Consider the following 23,491-nt stretch of genomic DNA (forward strand, 5'->3'; position numbering starts at 1 on the left):
CGCTGACCTTCCGATCGGCAAGCCCTAGGCTCTGTGGTTTAACCCACAGCGCCACCCGCTTCCCAATGCCTCACTTTCTCAAAACAATGCCCAACATCAAAGAAGGTAACCTGCACTTCCTCCCAACTGATTAGGACATTCATGCCATTAAAGAACTTAACGAGAGGCAGGGAGGGGGAAGGAACAAAGGCAGGAAGAGCAACCATGTCAGATCACTAACTCCTCAAAATACAATTTATCTTCTGGATAGATTGCCCATACAGCTTGGCACTAGAGACACAGCCACAGCTGCACGCTTTGCAGATGCCATACAGGTGCTGCTCCTCCATTATTACACCTGTGCCAGTTTGCCAACAGCTGATCAACCGGGCACCCGTTGCTTCCTTCTTTTCTACAGAGCTGGGGGAGGGGATCAGCCACAGGCGGTTCATTAGGGAAAAGCAAATGCAGGGGAGTAGTGTTAGAACTTTAAATCAGGCGCATCACTGCAATTATGGATTGCTAGAAGAAACTGGGTGTTTTGAAAGGCAAGTTGAGGTGGATCAGCGTTGTTCTCATTCCACAAGTCATTCTTACAGCCCTTAAGTCCTGGTGTTTGAGATGAGAACAGAAATCGCGTGACGGCGGTGGGGCATGCCCCATTAGCTAAAGTGGTGCTTCAGGTTAAGAACGGAACGAATTAAGTACGTAACCAGAGGTACCACTGTATTCTGAAGTACAGCGGTACCTCGGGTTAAGAACTTAATTCATTCTGGAGGTCTGTTCTTAACCTGAATGTTCTTAACCTGGGGTACCACTTTAGCTAATGGGGCTTCCCGCTGCCGCCGCCGCGCGATTTCTGTTCTCATCCTGAAGCAAAGTTCTTAACCCGAGGTACTATTTCTGGGTTAGCGGAGTCTGTAACCTGAAGCATCTGTAACCCGAGGTACCACTGTAGTCCTCTTCTCCCGCTCCACCCCCAATTTCTTTCTCTTCTACTTTCCAAGACACCTAGGGGGTACTGGGGCAGGTAGGAATCTAGGGCCCAGTTACTACACCTTCCCAAAGCAAAGGAAGATTAAAAAGAGAGAGAGAGAGAGAGGTGGTATTGGCAAAATGCAGAATGAGACAGAATTTAAAAGGAGGGAGGGGAAAATGAAGAGAAATGACACTGGAAGGGGCATTGTGCCAAGACCTCCAGCTAATCCCCCTGAGCAAGAATGGGGTTATTGGGTTGTTTCTGTTCTGGTAATGTATTTTGTGTTTTCATATTGTGGTTTTATGCTACGAACCGCCCTGAGACCTGCAGGTATAGGGCGGTATACAAATTTAATTCATCATCATCATCCAGTGGTCAAACCTGCCAAGTGGATAGGGAGAAAAGCATTCTGGGAAAGCTCCCACCCCCGACCCTTTCCCACCTGTTTGAGCAGCGTCAAGATGTCCAGCTCGTTCTTGAGACTGTAGCCAGGTAGCATTGCATCAAACTGCTTCAGCCATTCTGGCCCTCCTTCGGGGCCCTTGGGAGCCGCTGGCTTCTCTTTGCCTAAGGGGAAAGGGGGGGGACCTTTTAAAACAGGTACTTATAGCCAGGGGCACAGAAACCTCGAGGGCACATATGCGTCCACGATCTCCTGAAGTTCGGCTACTTACCCTGCGCATCAGCATCGACTTTTCTGGGCTCGCTGGCAGCAGCCCGCATGGGGCTGTCCGGAAACAGCACTTCGTAAGAACTGGGGATCTTCATGCTCAACAGCTCTGCCACTGCCACCATGACACCGTTCAGGTTCTGGGGGAACATGGGAAGAGTCAGGAAGGAGCGGCGGGCAGCCGAGCCGCCCAAAACCTTTGCGGGGTAAGCTCACCTACTCACAAGCCTCATTTTGCACAACCACCGCTGCACACCATTGCTTCAGCATCCCAGACAGTAGACTGAGAAAGATTCAGTCAAGCCTTCCCTTAAGCGTCAATCCCAAAGTCAATCCCTGGCATCTCTGGTTAGGACTGTGAGCATCTGCAGTCTGGGAGCCACTGCCAGCTCTCCAGCTGTTCTTGGACTACAACTCCCATCATCCCCAGGTACCAGTAGTCAGGGATGATGGGAGTTGTAGTCCAAAAACAGCTGGAGGGCCAAGTTTTGGAAACACTGGTGTAGACAGTGCTGAGCTAGGCAGACCAATGGTTTATCACAATGCAGTCTATCACATTCCTATGTTTTGCTTCTGGCTGTAAGTCTCATGCTGTTAGTGTATCACTCGATCTCTCCTCAGCGACTCACAGCTGAAAACCTGAATTGTGTATCAGCGTATTGTCTGAGGGGGAAGGGGATGCAAGAAGGAAAGTTGCAGATCTTTTGCATGCGGTCTGGTGGGGACTGCTGGCGTGCACACATGTGCCGCACTCTCCAGGTAACATGTGCAAATTCAATGCCAGTGTTGAAAACTGGGGAGAAATTTACTGCTTAGCTCTGACTGCTAGGAAACGAAGCAACACAGTTTATCCCAGCTCTGCCTTTGCCGTATTTTTCACTCTGTAAGACACACCTAGTTTTTAGAGGAGGAAAACAAGGGGAAAAATTCTCCCCCTCTCGGCTTAGCGCCCCCTCAGCGAAGCAGCAGGAGAAACGGAAGGGGCTCCGTTCCTCCTCCCGCTTCGCTGAAGGGCCGCTGCGCAGCTCTCCCTCTCTGTGCAGCGCCATCCGCTCCATAAGACGCACAGACATTTCCCCTGACTTTTTAGGAGGAAAAAAAGTGCGTCTTATGGCCCTCCAGAAATTTATTCTTATTTAGCAAGATTTGCTGCTTAATTAAAAGAACCTCCAAGCCATTCACATTAAATATTCATTTTTAAAGCAGCAGCACAAGACATTCAGCACATAAAAAACCCTCGAATTATCAACATATCTATAAAAAACAGCAGTACACCTAATAAAATTAAAAGTCTGGCTAGGTTTGCCTACGCACGAAAATTTCAAGTCTCTTCCTCCCATCTAGACATTAGCCCTGCCCTATGCGAAACAAGACGTGGTAAAAGGCACCACCACGCCAGAATATTTATCGCCCCGGAAACAATTGTGAAGCCCTGCCCTTGGGTCGGGGGCTTTTCTGTGGTGGCTCCCTACCTTGGCGGCAGCTGCAGAGACAGTGAGCATGACAGAGACCTCGCTGCCCTTGGCTTTCTCCCAGGACGTGCCTGGAGTCCCCTTTCCCGCTTGCTCCAAGGTCCCGTAAGGCTTGGCATCTGGGAAAGCTGAGAAGCGGGAGGCAAGGGGGAGACAATGGCAAGAGTCAAACACACACACACACACACACACGTATAATTAGCACTTTGTATCACCTTAGAAAAGGACGCGGGTGGCGCTCTGGGTTAAACCACAGAGCCTAGGGCTTGCCGATCAGAAGGTTGGCGGTGCAAATCCCCGCGACAGGGTGAGCTCCCGTTGCTCGGTCTCTGCTCCTGCCCCCTAGCAGTTCAAAAGCACGTCAAAGTGCAAGTAGATAAATAGGTACCACTCCAGCGGGAAGGTAAACGGCGTTTCCGTGCGCTGCTTTGGTTCGCCAGAAGCGGCTTAGTCATGCTGGCCACATGACCCGGAAGCTGTACGCTGGCTCCCTCAGCCAGTAAAGTGAGATGAGCGCCGCAACCCCAGAGTTGGTCACGACTGGACCTAATGGTCAGGGGTCCATTTATCACCATAGAAAGCACAGGGCTACCCAGCACTCAAACCAGACCCTGTTTGCCTCTTACAATCAAGATGTCTGTTGCCAACGGTACCCGAGAAGAACTACTTCTGCTGTTGGAGAGCCTAGAATCATAGAAGGGACCTCAGAGGTCAAGTGGTCCAACCCCTAAAAAGCAGGGGTGGGGAATCTTGGGCCCGAGGGCAGAGCACATTTTTCCGGGACTCGTCTCCATCCTCTTTTGCCTGGCTGCAGGGTGCCCTTGCAGTGGGACAGTGTTCCTTATTTCCCTGCCTGGACTCGGGTCTGTTGTACAAAGTTACACCGGTTGCTTTGCCCAACTTCTGGACCCGGCCCCCGGAAGGCTGCCCAAGAAGGAATGTGGCTCTCAGGTTCCTTCTCCCTGACCTAAAGTTATGGGCACCTTCTCCCTTGGACAACAGCAGCAGTTTATTTTTATTTTAAAAAAACAAAAACATTTATTCAAGTTACAATACAGCTTTGTCCACTGCCGTAAAACCACCAGAATTATCACTCCAATCCTCCATCCCACATCACTGTCATGTTGCCTCGCTGAATATCCTCAGTAGGAGCCCAACTACCAATCGGGTTTACTAGACATTTTCAGGCATTATCTCCTCTCCACAGACACCTCTGTGATGTTGTTGGCATTGAAATATCCTGTCCGTCTTCAATAAAAGTGAAGAAAAGGAGGCCAAATCGTGTCAAAGGTATCTTTTTTGGAGATTCCTTTGATTAGTCGCCAATGGTATGTGACAAAGCAAAGCTCCAGATTATTAATAACCCAAGCCTCTATTGGCATATTAGAGGTTTCCTTCCATCGCTGGGCAAGAACTAGTCGGTCTGCTGTGAATAGGAAGGCAATTAATTCTTTAGATTTAAGGGTAGAATTCGGGGTCAAATCTAGTGATGATAAGGCAAGTGCCGAATCTGGGGGGGATAGTTTAGTGGTTTCGCAGTGTGGTCCATGCCTTTGGGGATAAAGTTCTTCATCTGACCTCCAAAGACAGCGGCAGAGTTTAGATGCTGCGGCAGCCCATTCTCTGCCCCCCACAAACCTGGGATGCTGGCCTTTGGGATGATGGGGATGACTGGAGAGAGGGGTCTCTCTTCCACTTCCGGCTTGGCTCCGGACAGCAGGGGAAAGCGTGGCACCTCTTCGCTCAGGACACTCTCGGGGGATGAGGCTGGGACGATGCTGTCAGGGGAGTCGCTCTCCTCGTCGCTCTCCATCCTGGAAGGAAATCGGGCGGGACCTCAGGACGGTGCTGCCACCGTTGCCATGGCTTCTGACAGAGGTGGGACTGCGGTAACCCAGCCTGAACCACACCCTAGGTCAGGGGTGGGGTGGGGGACCTGTGGCCCTCCAAATGCCACCGGACTACAACTCCCATCATCCCTGACCATCTCCAGGGCCACAGGTTCCCCAGCCATCCTCATGATTCCAGGAAGATGAGATGCATGGGTAAAGATCAGGGTTTCCCAAACTTGGGTCTTCAGGTGTTTTGGGACTACAATTCCCATCATCCCTGACCACTGAGTCCTAGGGATGATGTGAGATTATAGATTAAGAATATAGTGGTACCTCGAGTTACAAACGCCTCAGGTTACAAACTCCGCTAACTGGAAGATTTAACTCGAGTTGAGAACTTTGCCCCAGGATGAGAACGGAAATCGTGTGCCGGCGGTGCAGCGGCAGCAAGAGGCCCCATTAGCAAAAGCGCGCCTCTAGTTAAGAACAGTTTCAGGTTAAAAACGGACCTCCGGAACGAATAAAGTTTGTAACTAGAGGTACCACTGTAATGATGATCCTCCTCCTCCTGCTTCTCCCAGAGCAAACAAGGACCACTGACCAACTATACTTCTTTGGACCACTGTTTCTAAGCCTACCATTTTCGTCTGATTTTTGTTTATTTCAACCCTTTGTATACTGCTTAACCACAGCTGTCTCTTAAGTGGTGTACAAAAGACTCCAATGCAATAAAAACTAAAAGTGAGTTAAAACTACAAAATCGGAGAGTTATTAAAAAGCCTGCTGGATTTTTTTTTAAAAAAGTCTTCAGTAAGTGCTGGAAGTTCAACATGGTGGGACTACAATTCCTGACATCCATGTTGAGGTTGATGGGAGTTTGTGCCCTCCAGGCAGGTGACACAACACAGGTGAAGAAGATTATCAGTCTCCCATACTTCCCGACAAAACTTCACCCAAGCTAGATCTCAGAGAGGAAAAGCTTCCCCTCTCCCAAATGCGACAGTTAATGCTATAGCTTCCATTTGGGGGGGAAACCCCACAAAGCAGAGGTTCAGGATGCCCTGTGGTCGAGTTGGTTCCGTCCTCCAGCTCCATCCTTACCTGACATCCTCGGTCTGGTTGTGTGGCGGTGTGGGCAGAGCTGCGAGGAGATCTAAGCTTTTCACTTCCACAGGGGGAGCATCTACAAAGTGAGGCAGAAAACTCAAGGTTTAACATGTCAGGATGCTATAGGGAAGGGGGTGGTTTCTAATCATGGCTTCCCTGGATCAATTCCAGCTTTTCACAGCCTCTTGCTGTGGGCAAGAGGCTCGGAGGGATGCAGCCTATCACAGGCCAAGCTTAATGCTTGGCTGGTTCTGGAAGATAATCTGTATCTTGCTATGAGGAGGAGCAATCCCAGTCCCTTTAACAGAGGCAGCCACATGTCCATGCCTGAAAAGATGAACATGGACCCACATGCATGCAAGTAAGCATGGGCTGGCTGCAAATTTCCCTATTTTGGACAAGGTCCTCAAGTGGGCGGATGTGCAATTCCAGATATGACTGAATTGGACGAATTTTATCTTGATCCAAATTCAAATCCATTTGAGGCCCAAGCTTGGCAGCTGGAATGGCTTTGGTGGCTGCCTGCCACACACTCTTTCCACTACCCCTTTAGAGTTCATTCATTCAGCCTTGTTTTTTAAAAAAATAAATAATTTTTAAAAAACATTTTAAACTAAGTAATAAGAATAAATAAATAAGAATAAAAATTTGCATCCCCGCTTCTCGAGACCATTCCATCGTAACCATCCAGCCTCCCAAAATTTCAACACCTCTTGAGATAGTTTGACCCTTTTCCGTTTTAACAGTACAGATTCTACAAACACCTTCCACATCTCCTCAAAATCATTTCTCCTGAATATCGCCCGCCTTCCCTTAATAACACATGTTAATTTATCATTAAAAGCTGTATCCTATATTCATTCAGCCTCCATTGGCATAAATTAGACAATAAAATAATAGAGAAAAGAATACATAAAACATGGGGAAACCAGACATATTAAACACCTAAAACGTATAAAAGACTCAGCAGCCACCATTAAGTAAAACTAAGTAGTTTTAAATGTGACTTTAACAACAACAACAAAATCCCTTTAGTGTCGCTGCGCCAATGAATGCAGTTCTCTTAGTAGCCCACAAGGCAGCAGCTATCAATACAGTCGTACCTTGGTTTTCGAACAACTTAGTTCTTGAACGTTTTGAAAGTGAGTGTTCTGGTTTGCGAACGTTCTTTGGAACCTGGACGTCCAACGGGGCTTCTGGTTGGCGGCAGGTGCTTCCTGCAGCCAATCAGAAGCCGCGCTTTGGTTTCCGAACGTTTTCGGAAGTCGAATGGACTTCCGGAACGCATTCCGTTCCGACTTCCGAGGTACGAATGTATCATGAATTCATCCCAAACCATTTCGCCTCACCGGTTTCTTTTAACTTCCACTGGGAAGCTCAGAGCAGCCCACCTGGGCCTCCCCCCCCCCCCATCCATAATCAGAAAAGGGGCCTGCATGCATATTCGCTTCGAGGACGCTGAAGAGCGCCAGAGGTTCTCCCGGAACATTCCGGAACCCGGCAGCACCTCTTCTCCTCAGCCGTGGGGCTAACTTACCCTTTTGCCCTTCGTGCTCGTGGGGCAGCACCGGCTCCTTGGGCTGCTCCGTCAGTTCCTCGGAAGACAGGACCCCGTTCACCAGCTTTTGCTGCACCGAGGGGGGCGGTGTGGGAGGCAGCGAAGAAGGTGGGGTTGGCGGGTTGCTCAGATTGTTCTAGAAAGAGATCAGAGGAGTCTGTATCCAGCAGAGCCCCCGACCCACCCACAAACCTGAGGCGCTTTAGGTCACCTCGCCAAAACCCATATTTCCATAAACAGCTTCTTTTTTTGAGGGGGGAGCCACCCAGACTATTCTTATTAATTGAATTTATATATTGCCCTATACCTGGGGGGTCTCAGGGCGGTTCACAGAATAAAATCAAGATATAAAACCACAAAATGCCTAATTAAAATAAAAACAAGCCAACAGCGCCACCCCCCACAAAAAACCACCACATTTTAAAAGGGCATAGGATGTAAATCAGATCAACCAAAGGCCTGGTCAAAAAGGAACATTTTTGCCTGGTGCCTAATAACTTTTTGTCACGGGGCGGCCTACAAAGAACGTAATTATACGAAACATTAAATACATCTAAAAGGTTTATAGGCTGCCTGTCAGCAGGGCTTCCAGAGTTGTTCAAGAACTTGGCTTATATGGAAAAGAGTGCTCTCCCCAGGAAGGCCTGCCTGGCCCCTACTTTGACGTGGAGACATTTTTAATTCCCCAGACCTTTTAAACTGCAGTTGACCTAGTTTTACATAGTGCGGTTTTATCAGCTTGCCTTCCTTGGCTCTGTAATCATTGCCGTTAAGCTGTTTTATTATTTCTGGTTGTTCTTGTCTCTTCTGTCAGTCACCCTGGAAATTCTCATGTACTGAACAGGGGGTGGGGTACAACCAGCTAGACTGGTGACTGGGAGTGGCCACCGTGACCATATAACACCGGTCCTGAAAGACGTACTTTGGCTCCCAGTACGTTTCTGAGCACAATTCAAAGTGTTGGTGCTGACCTTGAAAGCCCTAAATGGCCTCAGCCCAGTATACCTGAAGGAGCATCTCCACCCCCATCATCCAGCCCAGACACTGAGGTCCAGCTCCCGAGGGCCTTCTGGTGGTTCCCTCACTGCGAGAAGCAAAGCTACAGGGAACCAGACAGAGGGCCTTCTCAGTAGTGGCGCCCACTCTGTGGAACACCCTCCCATCAGATTTCAAGGAAATAAACAACTATCTGACTTTTAGAAGACATCTGAAGGCAGCCCTGTTTAGGGGAGTTTTTAATGTTTGCTTATTTTTTAAAAAAAATCCAGCCAGATGGGTGGGGTATAAATAATAAATTATTATTTTATTTTAATTTTAATTAATTTTAATTCTATTTATTTATTTACGACTACTACTATAGTCATACCTCGGGTTAAATGTGCTGCGGGTTGAGCGTTTTCAGGTTACGCTCCGCAGCGACCCAGAAGTAACGGAGCGCATTACTTCTGGGTTTCACCGCTCGCACATGCGCAGACGCTCAAAATGATGTCACGCGCATGCGCGGAAGCGGTGAATCGTGACCCATGCAGACGCGGGTTGCGTTCACTTCAGGATGTGAACGGGGCCCCAGAACGGATCCCGTTCGCATCCAGAGGTACCACTGTACTACTACCACTAGCAGTAGTAGTAGTGCTTTTCTTCTGGAAAAGAGGTGCCGGTATTCACCATGACACTGTTACAGTAAACACCACACTTTTAACTGGTGCTTTTCTTCCAGCTCTGGCGTTTCCTTTGGGGAAGGGAAGCCCTGGCGCAAGGCGGCTTGAGGTGACACCCAGGGAGGCTTCCCACCCAGGGCGAGGCAGCCCGACCTCCTGCCAAGCGTGCAGAAACAAGCTCAGGGACTGGCGGTCCTTACCTTGGTGAGCAGCTGGGAGTAATAGTCCGGAATGCTGTCCAAGGCGGCGTTACCAAAGGAGCCCTTCAGCTGGCTCTTGCCATTGACCGGGCTGCTCCCAAAGGGGGGGAAGAGGCTGAAGTTGGCTGTGATGACAGGCTCCATCAGAGGCAGCAAGGAGAGCTCCTGAGAGGCGGCGGGAGACACAGAACTGGGTCAAGGCAGTCGGCAGTTTCACGCACCGGCACATCCCTGTGCAAGGAGAAGTCTTCTCCTACGGACCCCAGCCCAGGGGGATCCAGAGAGGTCTGGCTGCACCGGGCATGCCCAGCAGACATGCACAAACCCCTTCCCTCGCAGAGTTCTCTCCCCCCCCCTTTCTATTTTATTTTGACAAAGCAATAATCATAAATAAATAAGAATAAAAATGTGCACCCCACCACCGAGATCATTCCATTGTAACTTTCCAACCTCCCAAAATTGTGATGGCTTGACACCTTTCGGTTTTAACAGTACAAATTCTACTAACACCTTCCATATCTCCTCAAAATCATTTCTCCTGCATATTCCCTGTCTTACCTCAATGGCGCATGTTAATCGATCATTAATAGCTATATCGCACACCTCTTTATACCACTCTTCCATTTTATATTCTGCTTGCCCCTTCCACTTCCTAGCTCTATTAATTCATGCAGCTGTCAATAAATTTGTGAGCAAGTCCTTCATAGCCTGCAAACCTCCCACCCCATTGTAAATTCATAATAATGCTACCTCTGGATTTTCGGTCAGCTTTAACCCAGTGATTCCTGTTATCTCCTTAAGCACCCTTTGCCCAAAAAATTGTACATATTTACACCCCCACCAAGTGTGAATATAATTCCCAGTTTCCTGGCATCCCCTCCAACATAACACCGAATATTCATTTTTTTCTTTATTTAATCTGACTGCTGTTAAACACCATCTCCAAACTAATTTCTAATAATTTTCTTTTATTCTTATAGACAACATTTTCAACGAACAATTCTCCCATATTTCCCCCCAGCTTTGACTATCTATCTGCCCTGTTGTCTCCTTTCTCCACACCTCTTTTAATTGAACACAAATTTTGGCAGATCTGCCCTCTGTCTCTCCATGCATGCAAGAAGGGATATATTGTCAGAGAGAGGCAAATGGGAAAAGATGAAAGGACAGAAACCAGCAGTTATAGAGAGCCTAAAGAGATTATCAGCAGCTTCTCGTCTGACATAGAGGGGGAGGAGGGTGAGCCTGGAACAAGTCATTCGGTGCCAAGAGGAAGTAAGGGGAGGAGTTTTCGCAGACTTGCATGCTGGGTGCGGAAAAGGAAGAAGAAAGATTAGAGGCAGCAAGTGCGCACGAGGGGAAGGACGCTAATTGAAACGCTGGAGATGTACGTTTGAACTTTGTCAAATAAATCAAATGGTTTGGAACTGGCTGGGAGCCCGGAGTCGTATCTAGGCCAGCTGGACAGCTTTAAGCCTCTGACATATATATATATGCATGTATTTTTTATAAAATAATTTTATAAGTTGTGTGTCCTTGTTTCTCAACTGGATCCTTTTACGTGCTTTTTGTACGTTTTATGCATTGCAGCTGGCCATTATTTTTATTGATTATAGCTTAGCAATTCTTCATTGCCGCCGTTAAGTGTAAAATGCTTATTAAAACAGCTGGTGTTTAATTTTGCTGCCTGCCATTATATTCTAACAGATTGTTGGAACAGTGAGTCAAAACCCTCCCTCCCTCCCAGAGAGAAGTCAGGAGGGGGTTAATAAATGTCTACATGGCCCTTGTCCCCTCTCCCTTCTGTAGTTTTGCCTTTCTTCCCCTTTCTCTTTTTTTTAGGTCTATCCTTTTCTTGTTTTTCTTCTTCTTTCCAACTTTGTTCTTTTTCATAGACTTAAGTAGCTGTCTCACCTTAGAATATTACAAAAAGACACTTTGTAATGGGCAGGTATTTTCGTATACAGTGGTACCTTGGTTCTCAAACACCTTGGCTCTCAAACTCCGAAAACCCAGAAGTGTTTCGGTTTTCAAATGTTTTTCGAAAGCCGAACATCCAATGCGGCTGTCGGCTATTGTTTCCAGGGGGTCTGCACCAATCAGAAGCTGCGCCTTGGTTTTCGAACATTTCGGAAGTCAAACAGACCTCCGGAACAGATTAAGTTTGGCACTTTTGTTTTTGGTATTTAATTTGCGTTTGTTGTTGTTTTTTTGAGGCTTTTTCGGTTAATTTGTTTTTGTGACTGTGTGGAACCCATTTCAGCTACTGATTGATTGATTGTGTGACTGCGGAAATGGATAAAAGCCTCCCCATCCAAACAATGACTATCATCAGTGCAGGTAAGAGAAAAAAATAATTTTAATTTTTATCATCTACAATACTGTCTTCTTTATAGTACAGTACATTGATTATTGCTTTCATTTTATGGATCAATGGTCTCGTTAGACAGTAAAATTCATGTTAAATTGCTGTTTTAGGGGTTGTTTTTAAAAGTCTGGAATGGATTAATCTGTTTTGCATTACTTTCTATGGGAAAGTGTGCCTTGGTTTTGGAACGCTTTGGTTTTGAAACAGACTTCCGGAACAGATTAAGTTTGAGAACCAAGGTACCACTGTATCTATGAATAAATACCAATAAATCAATTATTATTATTTTTTTTTAAAGGCTACCCAGCCCTCCCACAGCAGCTGCATAGCGCAGAGTACCTGTTTGAGCTGTTTCATCAGGGCCTCATTGGATTTCACTCCATCCTCTTTGCGTAGCTTCTTGCGAGAGTTGGCGACTCGCTCCCCAGCTTTCTGGGACCGCTTGGGCTTCGGCGGCGGGGGCTTCTTGGCTGCCAGCGCGTCCTGCAGGGAACCCCAAAAAAAGGGAGAGGAGGAGAGAAAAAGAGACAAGAGGAAAAGTGAATTTCTGCATTGCTGCCTGGGATCTGACGCCTACTGTGCCTGGAGTTATCAAAGATTCCTAATCCTCCCAGTGGAGATCCACCTCCAAATCTAAGCTGATCCACTCTATATGCACACTGAGGTGGAGAAATTATGGATCGTACCAGACTGCTGGCAATGTAGGCCCTGAAAGACCTACGTTGGCTCCCAGGACGTTTCCGAGCACAATTAAAAGTGTTGGTGCTGACCTTTAAATCCTTAAATGGCCTCAGCCCTTTATACCTGAAGGAGCGTCTCTACCCCCATCGTTCAGCCCAGACACTGAGGTCCAGCTCCAAAGGCCTTCTGGCAGTTCCTTCACTGCGAGAAGTGAGGTTATGGGGAACCAGGCAGAGGGTCTTCTCGGTAGTGGCACCCTCCCTTCAGATGGCATGGAAATAAACAACTATCTGACTTTTAGAAGACATCTGAAGGCAGCCTGTTTAGGGAAGTTTTTAATGTTTGATGTTTTATTGTGTTTTTAATATGCTGTTGGGAGCCGCCCAGAGTGGCTGGGGAGGCCCGGCCAGAGGGGCAGGGTATAAATAATGAATTATTTGTTGTTGTTGTTGTTAGATTTATTTCCGAATGCTCCCCCTCCTAAGTGAAATCCAACCCAACGCCCCCTCTGACTTCCCTGTCCGCCGTTCCTCCTCCTTCCCTGCACTCTTACCTCTCGCACATCTGGTACCGGCTGCAACCGGCCCTCCGCCCCGGTGATCTTGCCATCCACATGCCCGTTGACGTCGCCCGAGCGCTGCGTCGCAAGAGTGACGTTCTTGGCCCGCAGCAACTTCTGCAGCAAGAGGTGCCCGGCTTCGGTGCGGGTGAGGCTGTTGGTGGTCGCGGGAACGGCAGCGGCAGGGGCCGAGACAGGGTCCCCGTTCGCCTCCCGCTTGACGGGCTGGGTTCCGCTCATCAGGGCGCACTGGGAGGCTTCCTCCTTGGGCTCCTGTTTGATGCAAACAAGGGGAAGGTCTCCTGGCGGTGGGGGCACCCTTCCCGCCAAGGGAGAAGCAGCTTCCACCGCCTGCCCGTTGGCCGTGCCGGTCTCTGCGGCCTCTTTGGTGGTGGGGCACTCGGAGTCTCGGAGGCTGCACATCCCGGGAGTCGCTTCTCCTGCGCTTGGGGGTGTTGGGGTGGAGAGCAGCAGGGAGCTGGGAGTAGCAGGCTGGTGCCTCTGGGTGGGAGTCTGCTGCGGTTGCTGCTCAGGGCTTTTAGCCAAGAGCAAAGGAGACGGTCTCTTTGGCTCTGGAGGGCTCGGATGCTGCTGTGCCTGCAGTGGCGTCTGCTGCCCAGATGCCATGCCGGCAACACTCAAGGGGACAGAGGGAGCCTGAGGGGTGGGGAGCCTCACCATCCCCTGCTGCTGGGGACAGACAGCGGATTGCTGGCTCACCGGGACCCTCTGCTGCTGCTGCTGCTCCACTGAGGCACCGAAACCCTGGTCCGGACGAATCTGGAAGACCGCCAGGGGCGGCTGCCTCTGCGGCTGCTGCCCCGCAGCGCCCGGCAGGGAGAGGTGCTGAGCAGCTTGCTGGCCTTGCTCTGGGGCCGCCTGCCCCGGGTAGGGGCTGGCTTGCCGCAGCGCCTGGTTCTGCTGCTGCTGTTGCTGCTGCAGCAGGTTCTGCTGGTGCCTCTGCATTAGCAGGGCCTGCAGCTGCTGCTGCTGCTGCGGAGTCAGGTTGCGCAGCTGAGGGTTTTTGGAGATGACGCCCTGCAGCTGGGCACGGATCTGGCCCATCACAGGGCTGGACAGGATGCTTTGGCCTTGCGGGGAGGACTGCTGCACCATCATGCTTTGTTGTTGTTGTTGTTGTTGTTGCTGCATCATCAGCCCCGGTGTTTTCGAGGGCCCGGCTGGGCTCTGAAGGCATTGTTGCTGTTGTTGCTGCTGCTGCTGGAGGTGGTGCTGTCCCAGCAACCCTTTGGAAGGCTGCTCCGGGTTCTGTCCCATCATCCTTTGCACTTGGCCTTGCTGCTCCATCTGCTGGTTGAGCAAGTGGGGGCCCTGAGTTGCATCTCGATGGTGCTGCTGCTGCTGCTGCTGCGACAGCTCTTGCTGCAGAATGCCGTCTATAGGCAGGTGAGAACGCAATGGCTGCTGGAGGAGGTTGTTCTGTTGTTGTTGCTGCTGCTGCTGCTGCTGCTGCAGGTGGCTGTTTTGCTGCTGCTGCTGCTGCTGCAGGTGGCTGTTTTGCTGCTGCTGCTGCAAGTGGCTGTTTTGCTGCTGCTGCTGCTGCTGCATCCGTAGCTGCAGGGAGCCCAGGATGTTCTGCTGCTGGGGGCCCAAGAGCAAGTGCTGGGCTTGGCCCCCCAGCTCAGCTGACTGCTTCTGCTGCTCCCCGTGCTGCTGGAGCATCAGCTGAGACGGCTGCTCTGGAAGAGGAGTCCCGTGGCCGCTCAGCCCCTGCTGCTGCTGCTGCTCTTGAGTGCTCATCTGCAGCTGCCCTCCCATCTCTGGGCCCACCATGTGGGGTCTTAGCTGCTGTTGCAGTGCACCGTCCGCCCCTTCGGGAGGCAGCATGGCCGTGCCGCCTTCCGGCCCTCCTGGCTGCTCCTTGACAGCCAACCCCTGCTGCTGCTGTTGCTGCTGCTGGGCTGGCTGCATTCCCTGAGTCGAGGAGTGCAGCTGCTGGTTCAGAGACCCGTGCTGCGCAAAGTGCTGGAGAGGGTCGGCGCCCACGCCCGGCCCCTGGCTCAGGGCGCCCTGCTGGGAAGCCGGCCCCTGGCCCAGGAGCGGCTGGTGCTGTTGCTGGCTCAGCAATGTCCTCTGCTGCTGCCCGAGAAGCCCTGGCTGCTGCTGCTGCTGCTGCTGCTGTGACAAAAGCAGCCGATGCCCCATCATGCCCTGCGCCTGCTGCACCAGCTGCTGAGGCACTCGGTGCTGCTGCCCCTGCTGCTGTGGGGCCAACAGCATTTGCCTCTGGGAAGCCGAGTGCCCCATCATGCCCTGATGCTGCAGCATTGAGTGTCCCAGCATAGCTTGCTGCTGCTGCTGCTGCTGCTGCGGAGAGAGCTGCTGGACCAGGACTCCCGCCTGGTTTCCCAGCAGCCCTTGCTGCTTGGAGAGCAGATTCTGGCTCGGCTGGGGAGTGGGTGGCGGAGGCGGGGGCTGGCTCATCAAGCCCACCTGACCCATCGTGCTTTGCTGCTGCTGCTGCTGCACCGAGATCTGCCCCATAAGGCTTTGCTGCTGCTGCTGCATCGCCATTTGTCCCATGTGGCTTTGCTGCTGCTGCTGCTGCTGCTGTTGCATGGACACTTGCCCTATGAGGTTCTGCTGCTGCAGCTTCTGTGCCAGCTGCAGCCGCTGCTGCTGCATCTGCCGCTCCTGCAACAGGCGGTTGCTGGAGAAGAAGCTGTTGGGGGCCGAAGCGCCCGATGGCTGCTGCTGCTGCCCTCCCATAAAGGGCAAGCCCTGCTGCACAGCCATGGCGGCGGCCTGAGGGAGGCGCAAGCCGGCCTGGCCTGCTAGGCCCTGCGGCCCCGGCTGGAGGCCGTGCGCGGAGAGGAGCTGGCCGGGGAGCTTGGCCATCAGGCGGGGGCTTTGCGAGGGGCTGAGGGCCAAGACGGCTGAGCTTTGCTGCTGGTGCTGCTGCTGCTTGTTGCGGTACTCAGCCATGAGGTTGGTGTGTTCCTTCTGCTGCTTCCGAACCTGTCAGAGAGAAAGAGGTAGCAGAGGCAAGGTAAGCACAGCAAACAACAAGGAGGGGTTGGCTTGTTTTCTCCTACCGATAGGAAACCCACTTAGGGACTCTATACGGGCTCCGGAACACCCCATAAGGGAAAGGGAGCTCTTTTTTTATTATACCAATACCGCCCAAAACCGGTTTGAAGTCCAGATCATGGTATCAGTTTCATAATTTCTGACTTGGCAATATATCGCAAATCATGGTGTGTGTGTGTGCGCACGCTATGCAAAAATCACGATGCAGGAGAAAACGTGGAGCCCGTCAATGTCTCCATCCTTTTATCAGGCAGTGTGATATACAGTGGACCCTCCAGATACGAAAATTCATACCGGGGGTACGTATGTACCCAAAAAAGTCCACATCTAGAGGCGCCGCTTCTGCGCACGTGTCAAAACCCGAAAGTATACACTTCTGGGTTTGCCGCATTCGCAACCTGAAAGTTATGTTACCTGAAGGTAACGTAACCCGAGGGTCCACTGTATTGAGATCTTTAGCTGGTGATACATTGTGATGCTGAAAACCAGCCCAGCCCTATAGTTCAGGCAGCAAAAGCATGTTTTATAAGAATTGGAAACTCACAGGAACGTGGGAATCTGCTTTCCCCCGCCTGAATTAGACCACTGGGTCCATCTGGCCAAATATTCTCTACACTGACTGGTGGGCAGGGGCTCCCCATTCAGGCAGGAGTCTCACACAGCCCCACATGGAGATGTTGGGGGTAGAATCTGGAACCTTCCTGCAGGGGAGGCAGATGCTCTTCCACAGATCTACAGCTCTTCCCCAACCTTTTTTTTTAAAAAAAATGGAATCTGGACAGCTCAGGATACTTGGATGCTTCTTAAGACCCAACTCCTCCAATCTCTCCCACCCACCCCTTTCCCCAGGTGAATATTCCATCCCTACCAGGTCTCCTGACCTGGATGGTTAAGGTGACTATGGGGTTGCGAAGCTCATCTTGCTTCAGGCTGAGGGAGCTGGCATTTGTCCACTGACAGCTTTCCAGGTCATGTGGCCAGCGTGACTAAACCGCTTCTGGCACAACGGGACACTGTGACGGAAGCCAGAGCGCACGGAAACGCTGTTTACCTTCCTGCCGCAGCGGTACCTATTTATCTACTTGGACTGGTGTGCTTTCAAACTGCTAGGCTGGCAGGAGCTGGGACAGAGCAACGGGAGCTCACCCCCTCACGGGGATTCGAACCGCCGACCTTCCTATTGGCAAGCCCAAGAGGCTTAGTGGTTTAGACCACAACGCCACCCGCGTCCTGAATTGCTGATGCTACCCTTGGCCACCCACATGATTTCTTCCTTGGCACCTCCCCGACTCCAGCACCCTGTGCTCATGCAAGACCTGACTCTCTCCCTCCTAGCATCTCATCACTCGGGAAGAGACAAGAAACCACTGCAGGATGGAGTTCATTTTGCCACTATCGTGAGTCCTCCGGTCCTCCACAGACCCCTTTTGAGTTTTCTCGGTCATGCCAAGAGCAGTGGCCTTTGGACTTAAAACTGACACAAGCTAATCTGGGTGGTTTACCTGATCCAACTGCTTCTGAATCTTGCTTTGCTGCTCTGTCACCAGCTTGAGCTTCTCAGCATCAGCCTCGGGGAATTCCCGGCCGGCCTTTTTCGCCGTCCGCTGCTTGGCGCACAGGGCCTTGCGGGACTTGCGGTGAACCCCTATCTGCTCCTCCAGCACCTTCAGCTGCATCTGGAGGAGTTGCTGCGTATGGAGGAGCCAGTCTTCGTACTGGCGCTGATCGGCTTCATCTGGGGGGAGTGGTGGGGGGAGGGGAATGAGAAACACTGGTTTTTGGAAGCTGGAGACACGCAAGACAGGTCGGGCCATATACGTTGGCAGACATAGGGGGAAAGCTAAAACGCCTTGCCTCTGGCACTTAATAAATTCTGTACTAGCCCACGAAGGCTATGCAAGGCCCTCCAGTCCTCAGACTTTGAGATTCTGCAGAACTTGCATCCCACGGATAAATTTTTATTATTTTTTACTAAATCTGTATGCCGCCCTATACTCTCAGGTCTCAGGGTGGTTTGCAAGAAAAAATGACAATATAAAAGATCAAAATACATAATCAAAACAAAAAGAACCCAATAACCTCCACTGACACCCCCAATTTTGTGCTGGAGCCACAAAAGGCATATCTTCAACCTTTCACCCAATCACAGAACCAGCCTCGCCAACAATTCTTCACCATGCATGACTACAGCAACCCATGCGCCCCTGGAATGCAATCTACAGTATCCTGCCTGCAACATGGGAGCTTGCATCTGCTGCAGCTCAGAGCCTCTCTGTTGCAACGCAACTACAGTGGAACCTCTGTTCTTGAACGTCTCCGTTGACGAACATTTCGGAACCCGAATGCCGAAAACCCGGAAGTAACTGCTTCGTTTTTTGAACGATTTTTGGAAGCTGAACGTGCCACGTAGCTTCCATTTTGAATTTTCCTATTGTATTGAGGGTTCTGCTTTCAGTTTTCAGACGTTTCAGAAGTCGAACTGTCTCCCGGAACTGATTACGTTCGAAAACCGAGGTTCCACTGTACTTTCTTGCGCGTTCAACAACACACACAACTTATCTGTTCTTTATTATTATTCAAAGCTGCCCGGTGGTTAAAAAGCACTAACAAAGAGAACAGAGTTCACCCTCTGCTGTCAGCAAAACGCTACCAGTTTAGGAATTGTGATTGGAAGCAGGAGGAAGTCCTTAATCCAGATCTAAGCAATCTGGAATAGATGGCTTATGAAGCTATGTATGCAAAAAGCCCAGGTGGGCAGGAAGTATTGCAGGAGCATTACCCAAGGAAAAGCAACACCACAGCCCTTTCAGGACTGGTTACTGCCAACTACTCACTGATGACACCTTGTGCAAAAGTGGGTGGGTTTGGTCGAGCTTGTGCTGGGTCATTGCTCCGTTCCTGCAAGGGATTTGAAAGAATCAGAATATCTGCAGTGGTACCTGCCACAGTTCCCCCCCGATCCCACAACCAAAAGAGCCAGCACTCCCCAAATCCATCCGTTAAAAAAGTGTGGGGAAACTGAAGAGGGCCTGCCAAATCCCTGCTCACCTGTCCTCCAGAGCCAGGCAGGATGTGGTTCTGCATTTCAGATGAAGACGACGCTCCGGACAATCTCTGAGCCAGCAAGGAGACTTGTTGCCTGAAAGTAGGAAGCCGGGGGGAGGAAGGGGAACAGAATGGAGGGAGCCAGTGTTGGCCTGAGAAGCAGACTCCAGAAAACCTTAAATCCAGAGTCTCCCGGAGCAAGGCCCTCTGAGCTAAACGAAAGAAAAAGCGAACTACACATAATCCAAGCTCCTTGGCCTCCTGCCCTGGGTACTTACCGATTCATGCTTGGAGCCACTCCAATAGTGCCCTGCGCCATGACTTTTTTGATACCCTTCAGAGCCACCATCTTGGCCTTGGCGATGGGGTCCATGATGTCCTCAGTAGCAAATTTATCCAGATCTGTGAGAGTGGAGGAGATCAAGAAGTGATCAGACCAGACATGGCACCTTCACAACCGACACTCATTCGGGTTCCAGACGCTTCAGGTTACAGACTCCATTAACCCAGAAATAGTACCTTGGGTTAAGAACTTTACCTCAGGATGAGAACAGAAATCGCGTAGCGGCAGTGCAGCGGCAGCAGCGGGAGGCCCCATTAGCTAAAGTGGTACCTCAGGTTAAGAACAGTTTCAGGTTAAGAACAGACCTCCAGAACGAATTAAGTTCTTAACCTGAGGTACCACTGTACAACTCCCATCACCCCTGACCACTGGTCCTGTTAGCAAAGGATGATGGGAGTTGTAGTCCCAAAACATCTGGAGGGCAGAGTGTGCCTAGGCCTGATCTAGAGTCCTCCTTTCCAGGCAGACCCGGCCAATCAATGAAGTGCCAAATCCTAAACCTTTGTTTTAAGCTCCACTCAATCCCATCCATAAAAACTCACACCGCCCTGGTAAAAACAAGCTAGAAGGGGCGGGTGAAGGAAAGCCGTCTCCTACCTGTATCTGGGAAGAAGCTGTTAGCCAACTGCTGCTGCTGCTGCTGTTGTTGTTGCATCACGACTTGCTGCGGCTTGAGCCCCATCATCTGTTGTTGCTGTTGCTGCTGGACGCCCGGCATGGGCTTCTGGGCCAAGACCTGCTGTTGGTTCTGCTGGCCATGCGCTGCCTGGATGCTATGTTGGGCGGCAAGCATATGAGCCTGGTTCTGAGCCACCCCCATATGCGGGGCCAGGACTTGACTTTGCTGGGGACCAGCCAGTCGCTGCTGCTGCTGCTGCTGCTGCATCAGCTGCTGGCTGGCCACCATCCCTTGCTGCCTGGCCACCATGCCCAACTGCAGCTGCTGCTGGGAGCTCACCAACTGCCCGTCGTGGGACTGGGGAGGGGGAGCCAACATGGTGTGGGCCTGGAGGTGCTGCTGGGAGCCCCCGGGCATCTGGGCCGACATCTGCTGTTTCTTCTGCAGCTCCTTCTTCTCGTGCTCCAGCAGGTCTTCGATCAGCAGAGGCAGCTCGCTGGCCACCAGGGAGCTCTCCATCTTGTCGAGGTCGTCGGCCGGAGAGTGCTGCTGAGCATTGGCCAGGCTCAGAGGCCCTCCGTCCAGCTCAAACTTCTCCAGGATGGAGTTGCCGGTGTTGGCCATCTGCACGGGGACCAGCGGCGGCCGGCCGGGGGCACCGTAGAGGACCTTGTCGGAGATGGAAGCGTGGCTGTTGCTGTGGAACGGCGTCATGCCCAGCCGGACTCCGCCGGGGCTCATGAGGCCCTGGCCGGGCTTGATGTTGACCGCCAAGGCGGCTGCCATTTTCTCGGCCCCTTCAGACTTGATAGGAAGCTTCTCTGGGGCGCCGGTGTTGAACTGGCAAGGCGACGGCTTCAGGCAGCCTTCCTCTATCTTGGGTTTGATATCGGCCGGCAGGCTGACCAGCTTGCTATCCAGCACGTCGCTGTGGGCCTTGAGTGTTGAAAGGATGGGGGAGGGCGGTGGCACCCCTGAGGCAGAGGATGGGCAGGGAACGTGGAGCAGGCCGAGCCCTTCTTTCGCCTTGGGCACCTCATCTCTGGGCAACGATGGCGTCCTTGGCTCACCCGGCTTCCCAACGCCGGCTGAGGGCGTTTCCTTGAGGTAGGGTCCAGCCGAGGGCTCCTTCTTGAGCAGATCTTCCCGCTCGGCCTTCTCGTTGGCCGACTCCACCAAGCGCAGGTGCTCGTTGAAGATGTCCTTCTTGTCCCCGGTGTCCAGTTCCGGGTCGGTGTAGGCCAACAAGTCAAACTCATCTCCGTTCAGCAGGTCGTCGAGGTGCGGGTCGTTGGTTTCCAAGTTATCCAGGTTCCCCAGGTCGTCGTCACCTTTGGCGACGTCCGGGTCAAGGCTCAAGTTGGCCAAGTCGTCGTCATCCTCCTCCAGGTCTTTGTGGGAATCAAAGTCGTCGTCTAAGTCCGGCTCCACCGGCACCTCACAGGGCAGCTGCCTGCCGGCCAGGCCTAGCTGATTCCTGCCAGCAGCTGGGGCAGCGTCAGTGGCAGCTGAGGTAATGGGCACATCTTTAGGGCCGGATGAGGAGAGCGGTCGCGGTGGGATATGTTGCATCTCCAAGTTTCCAGGGGGCAGGATCAACTGGGACACAGCCTTGGCGTGGGGATGGTGGTTGTTGCTCATCTCTGCCCCCTGCTGAGGAGAGGATGATATAGGGACAGACATCTTCTGGGCTTGCAGGCCTTGGCTTCCCAGGACAGGAGCCTGCATGGGCATAACGGGAGATTTCAAAGCCTGGCTGGCACCGTCGTTCCCAGGTATGAAGAATCTGGTTCGAGCCTGTGGGTTCTGCTGGACGAAGGTGGGCCCCGCACCGCTCCCAAGAACTCCCTTCTGGATGTTGTGCCTCAGCTCAATGAACTGGGCTCCCAGAGCGCCGCTTGAGGCTTGAATCTGTTCTCCAGGGCCTGGCAGGCGTGGGGCAAGGCCTGCTAGGGCTTGCCGGCTCAAGTCTTGGGTGGGGGGCTGGGGGAAGCGCGAAGGGACAGAGAGACGCATGGACACAGCTTGCTGCTGCTGCTGCTGCTGTTGTTGCTGCTGCTGCTGCTGCCACATCTGCTGTTGTGGAGACGGGGCTTGGAAGACACCGCGGGGATAAAATGGCTGCGCGGCAGCCACTGAAGGCCTGGAAGAGGAAGGAACAAATAGAGAGAAATGTCAGCTACGGGACACAAGTGGGGACTTTCTGGTGCCTCATAATCACTTCTGACAGAAGGCCACTTTCCACGCTGCTTGAAAACCACGAGGGGGACACCCTTCCCAAACAAACCACATTTGCCTACTGAAGTAAGGCCACATGGCCTGCAACTGCGCCTCCCAGCTCCAAGACAACAGCCTGTCAGGCACACGGAATCAAATAACTGAAAAGTTGGGAAGGATGATGGTAATCTAGTCCAACCCCTTGCGGCGAGGAATCTTCTTACCCAATGTGGAACTCGAACCCATAACCCTGAGATTAAGATGCTCTACTTACCAAGCTATCGCTTGTAACCTTTAGTGAAGTTCCCTGAGCTACTGTCAACCACCTGGCCTACTCTGCTCTGGGGAAGTTCTGATCTTTTAGGGTAGCCCTTTGTCATATTTCCCTTCTGTCACGACCAACACTGTAAGCTCTCTGGGGCAGGGGCCTGTCACTTTTTGTTCATCAACGGAACACACGCTCCAGAGGAATTCCTCCTGCAGGCAGCCTTTGTTTCCAAGCAAAGCATGGGAATCTAATCTGCCTCAGGTGAATGCAGTACAGTGGTACCTCGGGTTACATATGTTTCAGGATACATACGCTTCAGGTTAAAGACTCCGCTAACCCAGAAATAGTACCTCGGGTTAAGACCTCTGCTTCAGGATGAGAACAGAAATCGTGCTCCGGCAGCGCGAGGCCCCATTAGCTAAAATGGTGCTTCAGGTTAAGAACAGTTTCAGGTTAAGAACGGACCTCTGGAACGAATTAAGTACGTAACCAGAGGTACCACTGTAAAACAGGTCAGAGCAAGGTCTCAATGAGAGGATCGCACACCGACAGAGAACCTGTCCTCGATTATCCAGCCCCTGGAGTCTGGCCTCCTAAATGGCACCACGCGACTCACCTGCCATTGATATCCATGGTAGAAGGGGTCGCTGATGGAGGGGGGCGGGCAAGTCGCTCATCCTGCACGTAGGGCCCTTGCCCCATCACTCCACTGGGAAGTTTGCTCCCCGCTGGGGTGCCCCCCAGGCTGCCAAGCATTCCTTTGTCCTGGGAAAAGGGAGAGGGGAAGACAGGCCCAAGTGGATGTCAGTTGCTTTTTTGACAGCATAGTTTTTTTGGGGGTGGGGTGGGGAGGTAGAGGGAGGGGGCCTCTCTAAGAAACCCATA

The 23,491-nt window shown here is 51.7% G+C and overlaps 1 protein-coding gene across 13 annotated transcripts in view; it reads right to left on the bottom strand.

The window, feature by feature from the left end:
- The window catches only part of KMT2D (lysine methyltransferase 2D), a 112,611-nt gene that overhangs the window by 16,627 nt on the left and 72,493 nt on the right, over positions 1-23,491 (bottom strand). For all 13 annotated transcript variants that reach the window (XM_081181188.1, XM_081181195.1, XM_081181199.1 and 10 more), the window contains 15 exons: positions 23,223-23,371; positions 20,100-22,264; positions 19,438-19,561; positions 19,163-19,253; positions 18,949-19,012; positions 17,617-17,849; positions 13,058-16,042; positions 12,163-12,306; positions 9,456-9,620; positions 7,577-7,733; positions 6,034-6,115; positions 4,739-4,914; positions 3,101-3,228; positions 1,633-1,768; positions 1,401-1,525 (listed from right to left, as the gene is read on the bottom strand). In XM_081181188.1, coding sequence (XP_081037314.1) covers positions 1,401-1,525; positions 1,633-1,768; positions 3,101-3,228; positions 4,739-4,914; positions 6,034-6,115; positions 7,577-7,733; positions 9,456-9,620; positions 12,163-12,306; positions 13,058-16,042; positions 17,617-17,849; positions 18,949-19,012; positions 19,163-19,253; positions 19,438-19,561; positions 20,100-22,264; positions 23,223-23,371 — 6,924 coding nt within the window. The remainder of the gene's footprint in view (positions 1-1,400; positions 1,526-1,632; positions 1,769-3,100; positions 3,229-4,738; positions 4,915-6,033; positions 6,116-7,576; positions 7,734-9,455; positions 9,621-12,162; positions 12,307-13,057; positions 16,043-17,616; positions 17,850-18,948; positions 19,013-19,162; positions 19,254-19,437; positions 19,562-20,099; positions 22,265-23,222; positions 23,372-23,491) is intronic.

The sequence above is a fragment of the Podarcis bocagei genome (genome assembly GCF_964188305.1).
Source record: "Podarcis bocagei genome assembly, chromosome: 2".
Lineage (NCBI taxonomy): Eukaryota > Metazoa > Chordata > Lepidosauria > Squamata > Lacertidae > Podarcis > Podarcis bocagei.